The 20,345-nt window shown below is 36.6% G+C and overlaps 1 protein-coding gene across 3 annotated transcripts; it reads left to right on the top strand.

The window, feature by feature from the left end:
- The first annotated feature begins 3,158 nt into the window (after nucleotides 1-3,158).
- Nucleotides 3,159-5,152, top strand: LOC111433381. Of its 3 annotated transcripts, none has more exons than XM_023070428.1 (2): nucleotides 3,159-3,337; nucleotides 3,608-5,152. In XM_023070428.1, the coding sequence occupies exon 2, from the start codon at nucleotides 3,623-3,625 to the stop codon at nucleotides 4,679-4,681; it is 1,059 nt and encodes a 352-aa protein (XP_022926196.1). In that variant the 5' UTR covers nucleotides 3,159-3,337; nucleotides 3,608-3,622; the 3' UTR covers nucleotides 4,682-5,152. The 3 variants fall into 3 exon arrangements, with proteins under 3 accessions (XP_022926196.1, XP_022926197.1, XP_022926195.1); XM_023070429.1 differs by having other exon boundaries at nucleotides 3,566-5,152; XM_023070427.1 differs by having other exon boundaries at nucleotides 3,480-5,152.
- The last annotated feature ends 15,193 nt before the right edge of the window (nucleotides 5,153-20,345 follow it).

Here is a 20,345-nt window from a genome sequence, read left to right as displayed (position 1 = left end):
ATAAGGAGTTGATTTTGTGGAAGTTTTCGCGTATGTGATTAGACTAGACACGATAAGGTTTATTCTAGCAGTTACAACTCAACATGGGTGGGAGGTCCATCACTTATGACACTATCAGTCCGACCAAAAGGAATTCATATCTAGTCTCTTCTTCTGTCCTAAGAAAGCTTTGACAGTCTCTACTTGCTTACCCTACCCTTATGCCTCTTTATATCTATCACAATAGCTATTCACAATATTGTGATGTAATTTGATAAAGCTTGGGCCACTTCAAAGCCTTAAATCTTGTCTCTAAGACCCTAGATAAAACTGTCAATCTTTTTTTTATCTGTATTTGCAAACTCATGAAGCAAATTGGGAAAAGTTGTTTAACTCGTGGTCATACTCATTGATAGATTGTATCACCTTGCTTCATATCTAAATATGTAGTATGGTTCTTATATCTTGTGACAACGAGATAGGGGCCATGTCATAGCACCTCCATCGACACTGAGCATGCATTGTGCGCTTTTCAACCAGAAATATGTTTCGCCCTTCAACATGTTAGTGGTCTAGTGCACCTGGAACTGGTATGGTCATTTCATATACTACAAGGTCATCTTTATTGCCTCCAACCATGCTTCAATGGCTACTAGATCTACCTTTCCATCGTCAAAGAAGGGTGAGTTGTAGTTTTTAAAATCCCTCAGGTCACTGGATTCAACTTTTGTCCCTCTAATTTAGTCTAGCTATCTATTGTGGTTGTCATAAACAACTGCATGGACTCTAGGGTGAAAGTAATGGTAGGTTGTGCTAGTGGCACGTCCTGGGTAAGCGCTGGTACTTGAGGGATCTCTCTTGATACCTCCAAAGGTTAGTTGTCTTAACTTTTAGGACTTTCACTATGGTGCCATCTGCAATTGAAATCCTCTCTTGGGATCTATATCATACATGAAATCCTTCTTTATGATATATCAAAAGATAATTAACCTATTCACCCTTGCATCTCAATCAACTGCGAAAGAATATTTCAATGATCAACAATAAATTATGGCTCTTACACGTTCTATCTCATGAAATTCAATCACATCTTATTTGATTGTAGCGGGACGTATCATCGAGTTAAGCCATAGATGATGTACGACGCTCTATCTAGACCAATGTACAAGACCTATGATTCAATTGCGTTGATACCAATTAGTCAAAACCTGATTTTCGAAGATTTGAGTCACGAATTGCAACGTAGACTTAACCAAATAAAAAGTACAATAAAAATTTTGAGCAAATTAAAAAAATATCCTTTAAAAGATCAAAATAAAAAAATTTACAAATTCTTATTTAAAAGTTTATTATAAAATAGGAAATGAGATACAAAATAATAAATAACTTCTAAGTACATAAGGATTGACGCCCATGACGACTCTCATTTGTGAATGTACAACTCTCGCAGAGTCCCATGAAGAAAATATATATATATATATATATATATATATAATATTTATTTAGTGTATTCATTAAGCCACCGGACTCCAATCACATCCATGACTCAATAGATTATCAGAGACTTTCATTTAGGTTTTAGCAAGTTTAGGCCTAAGTTCTGTAGTTATTTGAGCTTCTTGGAGGTCTTGAAGTTTCAAGTGGTTCTCGTGTATGTCGCAAACTCAATTGGGTCTAAAAAATTGTTCAGTTCCTTAGATTAAACCCAATCGGAGAAGTTATTCACCTATTCTGGCACGTGGATCTACTATACGACTTATTTGAGTTATGTGGTGAACCAACTTCTCTATTCTTTAGACTTAGCTAACTACAGTACCTTGGAAGTGAATTGTTAGTCTATTCACCGTAGGAGACGTGACCTTATCATAATCATCTCATAAATGATAATATGTATTATCTCTCCTGAACATCATTTGGGTGAGGATAGTTTGCAACCCTTACACAAGACTATAAATTCACACTAAATTCGGGGGAGCGATCCTATGTGATGATAAACTACAAAGTCTACTTGTGGGTGAGGATAGTTTGCAACCCTTACACAAGACTATAAATTCACACTAAATTCGGGGGAGCGGTCCTGTGTGATGATAAACTACAAAGTCTACTTGTGTGGTCTGTCGCCCTCTTTTAGGGTAAGTTTACAAAGTCTCCTTGTCCATTGTCACACACGATAGAGGCACAAATCACCTCGACGCACTATCCTATACGACTGACCTAGGTTAAGCTTGAAGGTACAAGTTTCTGAATCCTATCGATGATGTTATTTCGCGCAAGTGCACCTCCTTTCGAACCCTCTTCAACGCATCTGCAAATAGAATTCGATAATGTACTTTGTCTACTTTCTTTCAATATTCATATCTTTTTCTATATAACTTGATTAAACTGGATTCCTTCGTTAAAGTTGGAAGAACTTTAATCCAATTTTTCAATACAATTATCCTCATTCAATTTAGTAACTATGGAGAGTTGTTGAACAAAATCTAAAATCGTACTGTTCTTAAGATTCAATCAAAACTCCGACTTGTAATCAATTTTTCTCATAGATTCTTTCCTGAGTTTTGTACTAAACTGTCTCACGTTGATTGGGGAGGAGAACAAACCACCATTTATAAGGGAGTGGAAACCTTCCTCTAGCAGACGAGTTTTAAAGCTTTGAGGGCAAGCCCGAAAAGGAAAGTCCAAAGAGGACAATATATGCTAGCAGTGGATCTGGGTCGTTACATAAACGACCTCATAAATACCTTATAAATTAATTTCATAACTTAACACTCAAGGAATACCGAATCTAAAAGAAAAATCGAATCTAAAATTTCAAAATCTTTACCACTATATCTTTCCAATATTGTCTCTAAGGTCCTTAGTAAAATCCCTCTAGGTCGGGTCAGAGATAGGAATCTGTATGGTTCCTAAAATATGAGAAGTCACATGCCACATACAAACAAAACACTAGCCTATAAAGAATAAAAAAAATTGATGAAAAGGTCTCAACTTTAGTTGAATTTTTATATGTTTGGATATTGACATTTAGATTTGTTCTGTAGTTAATGAGGAGAGTGAAAAGGTTGCAGCAAGAGGTTGGAATTGAATGAAGATTTGTACTAGTTAAAATATTGCAGACACCCCAATAATTGGGGCCTATCCAAATATGGGCATTCGGCCTTCGCAATATCATAATAATTTCCCGTATTAGCACTACGCTCATTTCGTTGGCAAACGAGCCCTTAAATTAATAATCTATAATGGGTTCTCTGAACCTTCCCTCCCTTCATTTCTTCTTATTATTATTATTTGATTTGCGGTTCTTCATCAGACCTGATACTCTTAACACTGATTACGGAGTTCTTCGCCTCATTTTCAGGTAATCGATTTTAATACCTTAATGCCGTTTCTTTCTTTATCTGTGATGTTCTTTAGATTGCAAAGCTTTTCTGTGGATTTCGCATTGGTTTCTGAGTTTCTATGTTTGTGCATTTGAATGTGGTTTTGGAACTTTGATTTAGGAAATGGATTTCTGTTTGGATTGATTGATGTTGTTAGGGTTTAGATTACTCGAATTGATTGATTGATTGAAGCAATTCAAAATGAGGGGAAAATAAGAACTACTGTGCTTCTATTTGGATCCAAACAGGGCGTGAATTAGAGTATGAAATATTTGAAGGCATCCATGATTCCTGGGGGGGTTTCTTATGGAGGTGGTGACTGGCAAGGATCTATGGGGGTTCCTTATCAACACCCACAATATCATGATAGTAGTCGATATCAATCTCCGGTTCGTGGCAGCTTTCCATTGACAATGGGAAGCTTGCAACAGAGGGATCATTGGATTGGACTTGGCGATTATGATAACAGGGAGAGGGGCAATGATATGACAAGCGATGAAGATGAGGAGGGGATCTATGTTCATAATGATGCTCGTAACGAGAAGAATGGATCGCAATGGCAGCGTGTGAAGTGGACGAACAAGATGGTGAAGCTCTTGATTACTGTTTTATCCTATATGGGAGAGGATTCTGGTTCTGGATGTGGAAGCTTAGGGACAAGGAGACTTGTAGTGTTACAAAAGAAGGGGAAGTGGAAATCGGTTTCGAAGGTAATGGGCGAGCGAGGTTATCATGTTTCGCCCCAGCAATGTGAGGATAAATTTAATGATCTCAACAAAAGGTATAAGAGACTGAATGATATGCTCGGTAGGGGGACGTCCTGCGAAGCTGTCGAGAACCCTGCGGTTTTGGACGAGATAGATTATTTGAAAGCAAAGGAAAAGGATGATGTTAGGAAGATTCTAAACTCCAAGCATTTGTTCTATGAGGAGATGTGTTCTTATCATAATGGCAATAGACTGCATTTGCCTCATGATCCAGAATTGCTTCATTCTTTACAGTTGGTTCTCGGAAATAGAATTGATAGTTCTCGAGTTGCTCGATTTGTAACGAATCAAGTTGTAGCTGAAACTGATAGAATTTGTCAGTTACAACAGCTACGGATCGAGTCGCATTGTATTGAGTTAGAAGAGAAACGTGTTCGAATCGAAATAGGGAGATTGGAATTGGAGAACGAACGTATGAAGTGGGAGCGATTTAAGAAGAAACGAGAGCGGGAATTAGAAAAATTGAAGTTGGAAAATGAGAGGATGAGGGTCGAGAATGAACTCATAGCATCACAACTGAAGAAAAGGAGATGCTCTCATCTTCACAGGATTTGAACTCTGTTTTTGAAGAACTTATTCCAAAGGCTCCTCTCATATGAACCAAATATTCCCCTTGGAGTCTCCATTTCCAAAGCCATGTAGCGGCCCATATAGCGGCCCAATATAGAAGCCCATAAAGAGGCTCAAATGAATCATTAAAAGAATGAAAAAACAGCCCAAGCTTTATCCTCTTATCCATTTGCATCTCTCAACATCAGAGAGGTTGACATGAGAGAGAGAGAGAGAGAGAGACACAAATTCTTGGTCTTTATTTTTGTTGTGTGGGCACATGGGGGGCCTCCCATAATGGGCTTTTTTTTGGGGAATTGTTTGGGCCGACATGGGGGCCCATATACAAAATGTACCTCTTCTCTTAATTAACTTTGTACTTGTTTTTAATTGTTTATAATGAGTGAGTGGGTAATCATTATTTGATTAAGCTTAGAAGCTTTATGATTAGTATACAATTAAGCATATATATATTAGACATAAAAAGCTTAGTACTTCATCACCACATGCTCTCATGTTCCAATGATGTCCACAATTGCAGCAATCCAATGTGTATGTGTTCTTCTTTTAGATATTAAATAAATAAAAAATAAAAAAAGGCATAATAATAATAATAATAATAATAATAATGTGAAAAGTGATAATTCAGCATTAAAAACACTATTAATGCAAGAAATCCACAGCACATGCTTTTGATGACCCTTCTAATTTACTCTTTTTCTTTCAACCCCACATTCACTTTTAAGTAAAGTACCATTTAAATTGTAATTTAATCAAACTTCACCCAGTAATATTCAAAATAGGTTACTTTTAGAATAGTAAAAAAAAAGAAAAAAAAGTGGTAATTGAACCGTTTATGGTAAATTTGAAGGGCATTTTAGGTAATTTTAATAAGTAGATGATGATTAAGAAAAAGAAAATTAGAGAATTAAAAAAAGTGGTTACCTTGGAAGCACTACTCTTTAAAAAGACCTTATATTATTATTATTATTCCAAGGTTATTCTAAAACCAAAGGTGCTTTTGAAAAGTACTTAATAAGTAAAAACGTGGGTAATTAAGTTACCCACATATTTGATATTGTTTTTTTTTTTCTTAATTAAAAAATAAATTATAAATAATAAAATAAGTATATAAAAAATAATAAAAAAAGAAGAATCATTATAATGGGTGGAGTTCATAGTTAAGGTTATGTTAAGGGGAGTCTTGTTTTCACACCTCTGATGTCATGTCAGGATATATATATATATATATATAAACAAAATGATTTAAGTAATAGCTAACATATATATTAAAAATAATAATTTGTGGACAAAATTTCACCCCTCCCTCAGCCCCCACAAAACAAGGAAAGAAAATGACGTGAATTTGAAACTAAAATTTTCACTCAGAGAAAAATATTTATTTATTTTCAGAATTTTAATTTCAATATAAAATTAAAAAAAAAAAAAAAAGGGGTTAATCCAGAAGATGCAAGTGACATTCACATCACATGCCCATGTGAACTAACCCACCCTTTTTGTGTTTCACAACTTGAGTCCTTTCATAATAAATAATTGGTAATTTTATTTTAAAAATTATCATAATAAATAATTGGTAATTTTATTTTAAAAATTATCCCAAACCTCCACATGATATTATCTGCGGTTAAAAGGTAAAATTGAGAGGTGAAAGTAAAAAACATAAGCAAACATGATGATTACAAATGTGGAAGTGGGTGTGTGAGATCCAATGTGGCTGTTCCACTTTTTTCTAAAATATAATAATAATAAAACTTAAATTTGGAACCACCATACACATGGACACATGTGATTGGGTTGTAAAGACATTATGGGTGTTTGTTACTGTACACCCCACCTCATTGTATGGCATCCATATTCATGACCTTATAATAACATTAAAAATTACAAATATTTATTTATAAGATTCACATTTAGAGAGAGAAAAAGAAGAAAAGAAGAGAGAGAGAGTTGTGGAAGTAGGTGTTAGGCTGTAAATACAAAACAAGGTGGGGGCATAGTGGGGGGTACCCCCCATATCTTTTCCACCTCTCTTACATAAGGCATCTATCCCTTCCCATATATTATAATAATAATAATAATAATAATAATACTTTCAAAATAAAATTATGTCCTAATTATAAGGACCAAATACTTTGTAGTTATTATTATTATCTTTTTTTTAAATAAAAATTCAGAATTAAAATACAATATCTCAAACTATTATTATATTATTAATAATAATAACAATAATAAAAGATTAGAAAAAGAAAATACTTTTCTTTCCTTGAAAGCAAATGGCAATAAATCACTCCACCGGTTGATTTTTATATACAAAGCCTTTTCTTTCTATTATTTATATATATTTTTATTTTTTACTTCTCTCATCTCTACCATGAACATAACATAGAGGAACATCTTTTCCTATATAAAATTTAAATAATTAAGATTACTTTCTGTAACGGCCCAGATCCATAGCCAGCAGATATTGTCTTATTTGGACTTTTTCTTTCGAGCTTCCCCTCAAGATTTTAAAAGAATAGGAGAAAGTTTCCACGCACCCTTGTAAACGGTGGTTTGTTCTCCTACCCAACCAAAATTTCCACCCCTTCAGAGTTTTTCCTTCCTCCAATTTATGTGGGACCGCTGTTCTCCTCCCCAACCAATGTGGGACATCACAATCCACCCCCTTTGGGGCCCAGCGTCCTTGCTGGCACTCTTTCCTTCCTCCAATCGATGTGGGACCACACCGCCTTGTGTCTACCCCCTTCAAGGAACAGCAAGAAGGCTGGCACATCGTCCAGTGTCTGGCTCTGATACCATTTAGACTTTTCCTTCCGGACTTTCCCTCAAGGCTTTAAAACACGTCTGCTAGGGGAAGGTTTCCACACACTCATGACTGGTGGTTTGTTCTCCTCCCCAACCAACGTGGGACATCACATTATCGTCCAACAACCTTACATTTTGCAAAACATCAAATTAAATCAATATTTTGAGAACAAAGATTATTTCACTATAAAGTGAAAATTTTCAAAACTCTAACGCGCAAAAGACTATTATTCGAACTTTAGGAATCAACTAAAAATTGAAGACATCGAACAATACGGTAAAATTTAGGGTTTAGTTGAGAAATGGTAAAAAGTTTACGGTTTAGTTGAGAAATGGTAAAGTAATTGAAATTCTCGAAAAATTGAGCTGAATTGAACCAACACATATGAGTGTGTTTGTGTTGAGTTTCTTTTTCTGGGTCCTAACCTAGACATCATGTGAAGAGAGTTATTAACGGCAGTTAAAGTTTTGAAGCTGAAAAAGTAGAGGGTAGTTAATAATTATTTACCAGATCAACCTAACAAAAGTGAATACTCTTTTCTTTTTATCCGTTGCAATCTGATAATTCAAAGAACAATCTATACACAGAATCTCTCAATGTCCCATCATTTTCTCAACAAAATTACAAGTGAAATAAATAGAATTTGATCATGAATGAAAATTCTAAATCAATCCTGATTTTGTTTGCTGCCTATGACCTATAAATTTATTGTACATGGATAGCGATGGTGTATGCAAAATAATACACATTCGAGGAGTTTATTGCTAAATATTCAAGTAAGGTGGCTGATGATTGAGAGGATGATAGAAATAGTTAAACTTTTAACTATTTTGCAAAGATTTTACCTTAAATATTATAATGAGTTATTAGGTCATGTAGATTCAATGGAATGGAGGACCTGGACGAGTACAGTGTTAGGTTACGAAGTCTGCTCCCTGTATTTATAGCTTGGTCAACGGCTATATCTGATAAAGCTATATTTGGTAAAGCCATATTTAATAAAGACATATATGGTAAAGCTATATCCGGTAAAGCTATATATAGTAAATAACTATATATAGTAGATGGTTAAATCTGGTAAAACTATATATAGTAGACTGAACCATATATATATCCCGTCCAATAGACCTTTGAAAATGTACTTTCTATTCTCTGTACTCTCTCTTGTTGTACATATCTGAAGTCATCAATAAAAAAAATTCCTTTAGCTAGAGTTCTCCTTGTAATTTTCTCTATCCTGTTCTTTGTGTTCATCTAGATCGAGCGTGTGCGTTGTTGTGCGATCCTAACAACTGGTATCAGAGCTAGGCAAAATTCACTACGATCTGTGAAGATGGAAAGTTCAAAGATTAGAATTGAGAAGTTTGATGGATCCGATTTCGGTTTCTGGAAGATGCAGATTGAAGATTATCTGTACTAGAAAGATCTTCACGAACCTCTGTTGGGGGTGAAGTCGGATACCATGACCACGGAGCAGTGGAAGCTCAAGGATCGACAAGCCTTGGGGCTGATCCGGTTGATGCTATCCAGAAACGTGGCGTTCAACATTATCAAGGAGAAGACAACGTCAGATCTATTGAAGGCGCTGTCAAATATGTATGAAAAACCATCGGCTATGAACAAGGTGTATTTGATGCGGAGATTGTTCAATCTACAAATGTCTGAAGGTGGACCTCTTGCTGATCATATAAATGAATTCAATATGATCATAAGTCAACTGAGTTCGGTGGAAATTAATTTCGAAGATGAAATTAAAGTGTTGATTTTGATGTCATCCTTACCCGAGTCATGGGATACTGTTGTTGCCGCAATCAGTAGTTCCCGAGGATCTGATAAACTGAAGTTTGGTGAAATTTGAGATGTAGTTCTTAGCGAAAGTATTTGCAAACGAGAAACTGGAGATTCATCAGGCAATGCTCTCAGTGTTGATCGAAGGGGAAGAAGTAAATCAAAAAGCTCAAACAAACATGGGCGATCAAAATCAAAGAACCGGGAAAAATCTCTAAACAAACCCAACGTAACGTGTTGGAGCTGTGGGGGAAGAGGACACTTTCGAACAGATTGTACAAAACTGAAGAAGAAGCAGAATCATAAATCTGAAGATGATGATGATTCTATATATACAACAGAAGATACTGAGGACGTTTTAATCCCTAGTGTGGACAGCCCAGCTGATTCTTGGATTTTGGATTCAGGTGCATCGTTCCATTCGTCTCCAAGTAAGGAATTGTTTCGAAATTTCAAATTAGGAAATTTTGGGAAGGTGTATCTTGCCGACAACAAAACTCTGGAGATTGAAGGGAAGGGAGATGTCTCCATACAAACTCGAGCAGAAAATCAGTGGACATTACAAGATGTCAAATACATTCCTGGTCTCAAGAAGAACCTGATCTCTATTGGTCAGTTGGATAGCACAGGCTATACAGCAGAGTTTGGAAAGAGTTCATGGAAGATTGTGAAGGGTGTCATGGTTGTTGCACGTGGCACAAAATCTGGGACCTTATACACTACTGCAGAGTGTATAAACATGACTGTTGCTGCTGAGAGTGCTTCCAATTCAAGTCTATGGCACAATAGACTTCGACATATGAGCGTCAAAGGAATGAAGATGCTGACTGCGAAAGGATTTTTAGAAGGCTTAAAATCTGTTGATATGGTGGGCCTTTGTGAGAGCTGTGTTATGGGAAAACAAAAACGAGTTAGTTTCACAAAGGCTGCCAAAGAACCGAAGAAATGGCGGTTGGAAATGGTCCATACAGACGTCTGGGGACCATCTCCAATTTCATCACTTGGTGGATCAAGGTACTACGTCACCTTCATCGATGACTTCAGCAGGAAGGTATGGGTTTACTTTCTGAAACACAAGTCAGATGTGTTCACCACCTTCAAGAAGTGGAAAGCTGAAGTTGAAAATTAGACCGGCTTGAAGATCAAATGCCTGAGGTCTGACAATGGAGGAGAGTACAACAAATCAGAGTTTATAACATTTTGTGCAGCTGAGGGAATTAGATTAATAAGAACAATTCCCGATAAGGCAAGACAAAATGGTATTGCAGAAAGGATGAACAGAACATTGAATGAGCGAGCAAGAAGCATGAGGATTCATTCTGGACTGCCAAAGACATTCTAGGCTGATACTGTGAACATAGCAGAATATTTGATTAATAGAGGGCCGTCAGTACCCTTGAAGTTCAAATTGCCCGAAGAAGTATGAACAGGAAAAGAACTCAAGTACTCTCACTTGAGAATCTTTGGTTGTACTGCGTATGTTCATGTTGATCCAGAGAAGAGAGATAAGCTTAATGCTAAGGCTGTGATGTGACCTTTGATGAAAATGTCATGTATAAGGACAAAGAGAAGATAAACTCGGAGACTACGAAGCAAGTGGTAGTTGAACTTGAGTGGCAGGAAAATTCACACAGTGATGGTACAATAGAAGCTCAAGAAACTCCTGATCCTATTGTTGAAGAACCAAACGTGGAGCAAGTTGCACCTGAGCAGCTGTTGAGAAGATCATCCAGAACTACTAGAGCACTAGATAGATATTTAGCCTCATTACATTATCTGTTACTGACTGACGAAGGAGAACCAGAGTTCTTTGATGAGGCTCTACAAGTGGAAGATTCAACCAAGTGGGAGCAAGTCATGGATGATGAGATGAGCTCACTTGAAAAGAATAATACGTGGGTGCTGACTGAGTTGTCCACAGGAAAGAGAGCTTTGTTGAACAAATGAGTGTTCAGAATCAAAGTTGAACCAGATGGCAGAAGGAGGTTTAAGACTCGGTTAGTAGTTAAAGGATATTCACAAAGAAAAGGCATTGATTATGCCGAGATCTTTTCTCCAGTGGTGAAATTAACTACTATCCGAATTCTGCTGAGTATTGTTGCATCGGAGAATTTGCACCTTGAGCAAATGGATGTAAAAACGGTGTTTTTACATGGAGATCTAGATGAGAAGATCTATATGCAACAACCAGAAGGATTTGCAGCTCCAGGCAAGGAGCACATGGTGTGTAAGCTCAATAAGAGCTTGTATGGACTGAAACAAGCACCGAGACAATGGTACAAGAAATTTGACTTCTTCATGAGCAAGAATGGTTTCCACAGGAGTGAAAAGGATCAGTGTTGCTACCTCAAGAAATACACTGATTCTTATGTGTTTCTACTCCTGTATGTGGATGATATACTAATTGTTGAATCAAGTATGAGGGAGATAAACCACCTGAAGGCAAGCTTGTCTTCAGTATTTGAGATGAAAGATTTAGGTGCAGCGAAGCAGATCCTTGGGATGAGAATTTCTCGAGATAGATTTGCTGGCACATTAAATCTATCCCAAGAGCAGTACATTGAGAAGGTGTTGTCCAAATTCAAGATGAATAACGCTAAACCCAGGACTACCCTCTTGCAAATCATATTAAATTGTCAAAGGGGCAATCTCCCAAGACAGTTGAGGAGCGTGAGCACATGGCATCAGTTCCGTACGCTTCTGCAGTTGGGAGTTTGATGTATGCTATGGTCTGCACTAGACTTGACATAACACATGCAGTGGGAGTTGTTAGCAAGTACATGGCAAATCCAGGGAAAGAACATTGGGAAGCTGTGAAGTGGCTTCTGAGATATCTGAGAGGTACATCCAATACTTCACTTTGTTATGGCAATGGCAAAGTAGTTCTGCAAGGTTTTGTGGATGCTGATCTGAGTGGAGATGTAGACTCCAGCAAGAGCACATCTGGATATATCTACACTATAGATAAAACAGCAGTGAGCTGGATGTCCAAGCTTCAGAAATGCGTTGCTCTTTCATCTACTGAAGCTGAGTACGTGGCCATAGCTGAAGCTGGAAAGAAGATGATATGGATGACAGACTATCTAGAAGAATTAGGTCGGAAGCAGTGCAAGAAGATTCTTTATATAGGTAGTTAGAGTGCCATACAGTTGGTGAAAAACCCAGTCTATCATTCAAGGACAAAACACATTAGAAGACGGTACCATTTCACTCGCAGGTTAGTGGAAGAAGGCGATATGTGTTTGGAGAAGATAGAGGGTGCAAAGAATCTAGCAGACATGTTGACAAAATGTGTTGATGTTGAAAAATTAAGGTTATGCAAAGCCCTAATTGGTATGGTGTAGGATCAGTCTCCAAGTGGGAGAATTGTTAGGTTATAGAGTCTGCTCCCTGTATTTATAGCTTGGTCAACGGCTATATCCGTAAAGCTATATTTGGTAAAACCATATTTGGTAAAGCCATATATGGTAAAGCTATATCCAGTAAAGCTATATATGGTAAATAACTATATATAGTAGATGGTTAAATCTGGTAAAGCTATATATAGTAGACTGAACCATATATATATCTCATCCATTAGAGCTTTGAAAATGTACTTTCTATTCTCTGTACTCTCTCTTGTTGTACATACCTGAAGCCATCAATAAAAAAAAAAAAAAATCTTTTAACCAGAGTTCTCCTTACAATTTTCTCTATCCTGTTCTTTGTGTTCATCTAGATCGAGCGTATGCGTTGTTGTGTGATCCTAACATAAAGTTTCACATTCAAATTGAAAAGTTGCTAGTCACATGGTCATGGAATGCGTTAGCAAATATTTGATAAGATTTCTTGTCTCACGAACACAATAAAGGTAGACATGTTTTGATTGATTGTTTGTCAAATGATGAGTATTATGCTATGAGTTGCATGGGATCATTGTCAAATGTCGTTCATTAGGAGTTAATTTAGACTATGGATTATGGATGGTTTTTTCAAGTTATGTGAGGCAGGGAATCAAGAAGAGTTCATTAAACCAGGGTCTTTTGAGGCAAGAGTCTTATCTACACATTTTCCAAATTTAACAACTTCTCTCATTAGCTATCAACTTTCATTGTTTCGAGCCATCATTGCTATGATTAGTTCTATGATCGAAATATTAAAATATTAAAATCATAAAACCGACAACTCAATCTAAAATTTAATATCAAAATTTTCATAAAACAATTCGTGTAAAATAATGACAAAAGAAAAAGGAGAAAACAAAGTCGAGAGCTACTAGGATCTAAAGTAAGACTTTGTTCCATCACTACCCCAATAGACTGTCACAGTCATGCTCCCATAGTTGCATGCCCATAACATGTCAAACCCTTTATTTGCTTTCATGTTGTATTGTTTTAGTATTGTAATTTTTATTTTTATGACGAAATCATGTCTAGGCTGGTCAGAAATAGATCGCCTCAAAATGTACCATAGGGGGACCAAGTAGTCATCAAACCTCCACCGACCAAGTATTGTAATCTTTCCTGCCCACATGTTTTCAATGCAATTAAATTTTACAATGCCTAATTCCCACATGTTTTCAACAATTTTCTTCAACCACATTTTCTAAAATCTTTTCTCTCAAAGCGTGGCTCCGAGGCTCGACCATATGTCAGAATTGACCTTAAAGTTCGATTTTCACACAGCTAACTTTTTCACTAGATTAGAACAAGCGCTGCATAGCCACTAATTCGCTACCTAGAAAGTGTGATTGTGACAAGTAGTATCAGAGCTTTGTTAGCTCCTAGTCCCATCAAAGACTGAAACGATGTCGGCATCAAAACAGTTCGCTAAGTCGCACTTGTTAAGTTGCAAGTGGAGCGACTCACTGAGATCGAATATGACATGTCCTTCTTAAAAGAAATCTTTGACACCGTTCGCTTCCTCGAAGGATGAGTGCGACTTGAATGGAAAGGTCGATGGAATCAACACAATGGGCATTCTCCTGGATGGGTTGTCAATCAAAGAACTGATATTTAAGGGTTGACTCCCTAGGAGAAAGAGCTACATGGTCGAACAACGCAAAACGTGGAGGTAGCTTCGAGAGCTCTGTCGCACACATGGAAGGACATGTTGAAGAGATAGACATTACATAAATGACTATGTTGAAACTCTTCAGCAAGTTGACTGAAGATTTCAGCACAACAATAGACGTCATCAAGGCTGAGAGGGCTGAAATGGCGGAAATGAACACCTGAGTGAACTTGACCATGTGGGACGTAGAACATCAAACTCAAGGTCATGCCCTAGTTGAGCTTAATAAGCTAAAGTTCCCGGAATACAAACCCTTTAAAGGTAGCCAGGATGCAAAAGAACTAACAATTTCATCTTCGACGTCAAAAAGTACTTTAAAGTCACGAGGACTTGTTTAAAAGAGCTTAAGGTCACCCTAGTCACAATGCATCTTGAAGACGATGTAAAATTATGGTGGCGTTTGAAGGTAAATAACATTCAAAATGAGTTATGCACCATAAGCTCATGGAAATAACTCAAGAAGGAATTGATAACTCATTTTTTCCTCGAGAATGTAGAGTTCATAGCAAGGCGAAGACTATGAGAACTGAGACATATTAAAGGAATAAGGGACTATGTTAAACAGTTCTCAAAGTTTTGCATCCCTGGCAAGGACAAAGTTATACGAGAAAAGGGTTCAAGATCTTGCCGCTGTACTTGCTACTGTAGAGAGATTCCTAGACTTTGGGGACGAAGCTGGATATCAAAGAAATAATACACCACCCCAAAATCTAGGGCAAACCTTATAATCCACTCGGTTAGTGGAGTGAAGGCCCCAATAGGCCAAATGGTGAAAAAATAGACCAAATGGGAGAACAAATAGACCTCCTTAGAATACAAATTTCGGGCCATCCTGAGGGTCTTACTCCCAAAGAAACTATCCAACGATGACTTTACATTGCCTGTTATGTAAAGGCCCCTATAAGTTGTCCTATTGTCCTCACCAAGTGTCTCTCAATGCACTCCAAGTCTCCATACAAGAGGGCAATGACCCAAATCAACGGTAGAAAAAGAAGAAGATCAAGCTATCCAAAAAAGGTCAATATGAAGGAAGTAACCAAGAAGGGGTTGATGTTCGTGGACGCAACGATAAATTCGCAACCTAGAAAAAACACCCTGGTAGACTCAGACGCGACTCATAAATTTCATCTCTGACCAAGAAGTCGACAAATTGGTACTCAAATAGAGAAAGACCCTGAAAAACTTAAAGGTGTTAATTTAGAGGCCATCCCTATCTTTTGAGTCTCCTAGAAACTAGGGGCTTGGCAAGGAGAAATGGACCTAGTCGTAGCATGAATGATTTCAAACCGAGAAAGTTATCCCAGAACTTTGAACAAAGTGATAGTACGTAACAAATATCCCCTATCGATAATATCCAACCTGTTTTACCATCTTCATGGGGCCAAATACTTCATTGAGATGGACTTATGATCAGAGTACTACCAAATACGCATTGCTGAGGGAGATGAAGACAACGTGTGTAAAGAGATGTGGGACTTTTGAGTTTTTGGTAATGCCTTTCAAATGCCTACATTCTGTATATTGATAAATTAGGTATTTCAGGAATACTTGGATCAATTCATCGTTGTATACCTTGATAATAACATAGTCATATACAACACGATACTAGAAAAACAAAAGATACATATGAAGCTAGTATTTGACAAGCTATAACAAAATCAGCGGTATGTTAAGAAGGAAAAATGTGTCTTCTTATAAAAAATGTATCATCTTCTTCAGACACATCATTAGATATGGACAAATCAACATGGACAGCGATAAGATAAAAGTTATCCAGGACTGAAAAGTCCCCTCTTCGTTGACTGATGTTTGATCCTTTTTGGGATTAGCAAACTACTACAGACAGTTGATTGAAGGGTTTTCAAGGCGAGCCACCCTATTAACAGAACTTCTGAAGAAAGACCATCCCTAGTCTTGATTAGATGAATGTCAAAAGGCCTTTGAAGATTTGAAGGCAACCATGACGAGAGGCCATGTCCTCGACTTGGTAGACGTCTCTAAATCCTTCGAAATAGAGATGGATACATCTAATTTTTCCCTTGAGGGTGTCCTTGTCTAGGAAAGCCACCCAACTTCTTTGAAAGTCTAAAGCTTAATAAGGTAGAAAGGAGATACACTATCTCAAAATAAATAAATAAATAAAATAAGCTAAAATAAAAGGAAGAAAAAAAAAAAACTAAGTTCGACTTCAGGTTTGTACATATAGGAAAGAGTAATCAAAAGATCGATACATTGAGTCGAAAGAGTGAACATGTTACCGTGTGCATGTCAGATAAAAGGCTGTGATTTTTTTTTAGGTTATTCACGTTTTCCTTAAACTTAGTCGAATCTTGAATGGAGGGACACAGAATGGAAGAGCCTCATTTGGGCCATTGCAAGATTTGATGGCTGGCCAATTTTAGAATGTAATTGTTTTAAATAGTCAAATATTAAATGAGAAACATCCGCAAGAACCGTAAGTGAAATCCCAAGATTTAGTTCTCTTTATTATTTTTTGGGCTTTCTATTTTTTTCCTTCCAACAAATTTTCTTTTGTTATTTTTCCAACCTCAAACGATTTCCTCTCACTGATTTACTTAGTCGAAAGACATTAGTGCATAGTAACCCACATTCATTCTAGCAAGATTGATACGTCGATGAGCAATATCATAAGGGAACACTTGCACAAAGTTGGGAAGACTAGACAATTTTTGGTTGAAGGAGACCTTCTACTGACAAAAGAAAACAGGTTGTATGTCCCAAGAGCCGGAGAACTAAAGAAGAAGCTCATTTAGGAATGTCATGATACGTTATGGTTCTTCCAATAGGATAAAGCTGAGAAGGTTAAGGTCTCGAGACTTCTTGAACCCATGCCCATGCTGACAAGACCTTGGAAAAGTGTGTCACTGAACTTCATAACAAACCTCCCAAAAGTAGGTGAACATGAAGCCATCTTGGTTTTCATATACTGATTCTTGAAATATGCCATGTTCGTTCCCACACCCAAAATATACTCGGCCGAGTTAACAATCCAACTATTCTTGAAATATGCCACGTTCGTTCCCACACCCATAATATGTTCGGCCAAGTTAACAACCCAACTATTCTTTAAACATATTGTGAAGTTATGGGGCGTTCATTTGAGCATTGTCAGTGACAAAGACGATAGATTAATTGGAACATTTTAGAGTGAGTTATTAACGTTCCTAGGGACGACCTTAAATATCTTCGTAAGATAGCACCCCAGACCGACGGACAGACAGAGCGATTCAACTGCTTACTCGAAGAGTGCTTGCGTCATTTTGTTGATGCTAGTAGAGAATTGGGTACAACTACGAGATGTGACTCAATTCTATTTTAATTGCCGAACTAGTTCATCTATTGGGAAGATCCTCTTTGAAGTTGTATGTGGACGACAACCAACTCTACCACAAATTATTGACCACCCATATTCCGGGAAGGATTTTCAAGGCAAAAACTTCACAAAGAAATGGAAGCAAACAATAGATATAGCCCAAGCATACTTGGAGAAATCTTCCAAACTCACGAAGAAAGAACCAACCTTATAAAACTGAAACCAGAACAAATTAGATTTTGTAGTCGAAAGAATGAGAGACTTGTCGGAAAAGTATAAAGGACCAATCAAAGTTCTCAAGAAGATCGGGTCTACATCTTACAGGGTGACGTTGCCCACATGGATGAAAATTCACCTAGTAATTTATGTGAACAACCTAAAGCCCTACCACCCCGATCTAGGAGATGACAATCAAAATTCCATCATCAAACTTGGAAATGACCTAAAACATAAGTACACCAAGGAAGTTGAAGCATTCTAGCCAGCAGGGTTAGGAAAGTTGGAAAACATGTACGGAGGATTAAAAAATTTCTTGTCGAATGGAAGAACATCCCTATAGAGGAAACGAGTTGGGAACGTGCTGTAGACTTAGACTAAGCCACGATCCACATTGATGAGTTTCAAGATAGCTGGTTGACAGAGACGTCAATTAATTAGGTGGGGGAGGATGTCACGGTTATGCTTGTCCAGGTCGTGTTGCCCTTGGTCGCATGCCCATGACATGTCAATCCCTTTACTTTCTTCCATGTTGTGTTGCTTTACTATTGTATTTTATATTTTTATGATTGTTCGATGAAATCATGTGTAGGCCTTTCAGACATGGATCGCCTCAAAATGTACCATAGGGGGACCAAATAGTCATCAAACCTCTCCTAGACCAAGTATTGTAATCTCTCTTTCCCACATGTTTTCAATGTGATTGACTTTCACAATGTTTAATTTCAACTAGTTTTCAGAGATTTTCTTCGAACGTTTTCTATAATATTTTATCTCAAAATGTAGCTTTGAGGCCCGACCATATGTCAAAATTGACCGCAAAGTCTGAGTTCACATGACTAGCTTGTTTGCTATATTAGAAGAAGCATCATACAATCACTAGTCTGCTGCCTAAGTGCAATTGTGACACTATGCTGGTTCAAGTACCATATGGAAAAAAGAAAATTATGAGCGACAATAAAAATACTCCGTGAGTCATCTCACTGGTAGGACCACATTTACTATTCCCCTTTACTTTTAAAATAGTGGATTCTAGCCACTTAGAACTCATTGGGCATTGGACATTTTAGAATATAAAATTCACATTTCTAGGTTTAATCGGTCTATGTATGCAATTAGCTAATTCTAGCTAACCAACTATGATAGTGACCTTGTCAAGACAAACAAATGAGAGTTAGTTCAGTACCTTCTAGTAACTCCAACATAGTACTCCAATATTATTATAAATATTAGTGGGAGAACCCATCATAATTAATTAAAATAAGGGAAACTGATTTTTCCATTTCACTAAAATACCTCAACCAATTACCTTCTCAAATTTCCCATTTTGATTTAAAGAGTTTTCCCTCGACTGTATGATTCAAATCCATAGTGTTTCTATAGAACTCACTTTATCAACCATCCACTATTAAGCGCATTCAACTCCAGTTAGAATGGAATGAATATTTGTGATAGATTTCCAAATTTTGGCTAAAGAGAAAATACCGGTTGATATCTTTATCAGGATGCCTAAAGTGAAACAAGCCAGTTAGACCTCGTCCCTTGGTCAATTGCTCTAGATCATCTATCCTTTGTTTGAGAATTTCTATTTCTCAGACCATATCGTCATCTCTTTGCTTCATCAACTCTAAAAAGCTACAAAAATATACATATACTTTAGAATAACTAAGTATGCTTAAGCATTACTTTAAATTCACATTAGATAATAAAAAAATAAAAAAAATAAAAAACATGTATGTGAAACAAGGAGAGTAATTTCCATTTTTCAATCATCACATGAGAACACAAGAAAACGAAAGAAGCTTATACATAATACAAGAGAATAAAATCACAAGAATTTCTAGTGTACAAATTGCCTTGTCGTTGGTGCCCATAATTTTAACGATACAAAACAACCTACCTAGATCCGCTAAACTAAAATTGATATAAACAAATAACACATCTTTGAGATTCGAATCACTCCACAAGTAAAAACAATCATATCAAACTTGAATGATTGTAAACATGTAACCTAAATGGTATAGAATTGCAAAGAAACTTAGCCCTTTACTAAAATAAAGCAAAAGATCTCTTTTTACTACATTTTTCAAGTCTCATTTACAAAGACAACATACCTGTCTTTATATAGCCTTAAAATGAAACACTTAATATTTACAAAGATAACATACATGACTTTATATAGTCTCAAAATGAAACACTTAATCTTTGACGAGACATTTCAAGAGTTTGTAACCTTTGTACTTCATGACCATAATTAGCCACTATGTAAATAAATGTAACCTAAAAATATATAAAAAGTCTTAAAACTTAAAATACATTAATGAAATACCATAAATCTAGGTTTTAATCATCTATCATACATTTTTAAACATCTAAGAATAAATGAAACTAAAATTTGAAGTATCTTGAAGCCCTTGTTGCATAAATGAGACTTGATTCTTCTTCATGTGAAA

The sequence above is a fragment of the Cucurbita moschata genome, unplaced genomic scaffold, assembly GCF_002738365.1.
Source record: "Cucurbita moschata cultivar Rifu unplaced genomic scaffold, Cmos_1.0 Cmo_Scf00042, whole genome shotgun sequence".
NCBI classification, from domain to species: Eukaryota; Viridiplantae; Streptophyta; class Magnoliopsida; order Cucurbitales; family Cucurbitaceae; genus Cucurbita; species Cucurbita moschata.
Note: the sequence above shows the minus strand (reverse complement) of the source record. Positions and strands in the feature narration are given on the sequence as shown.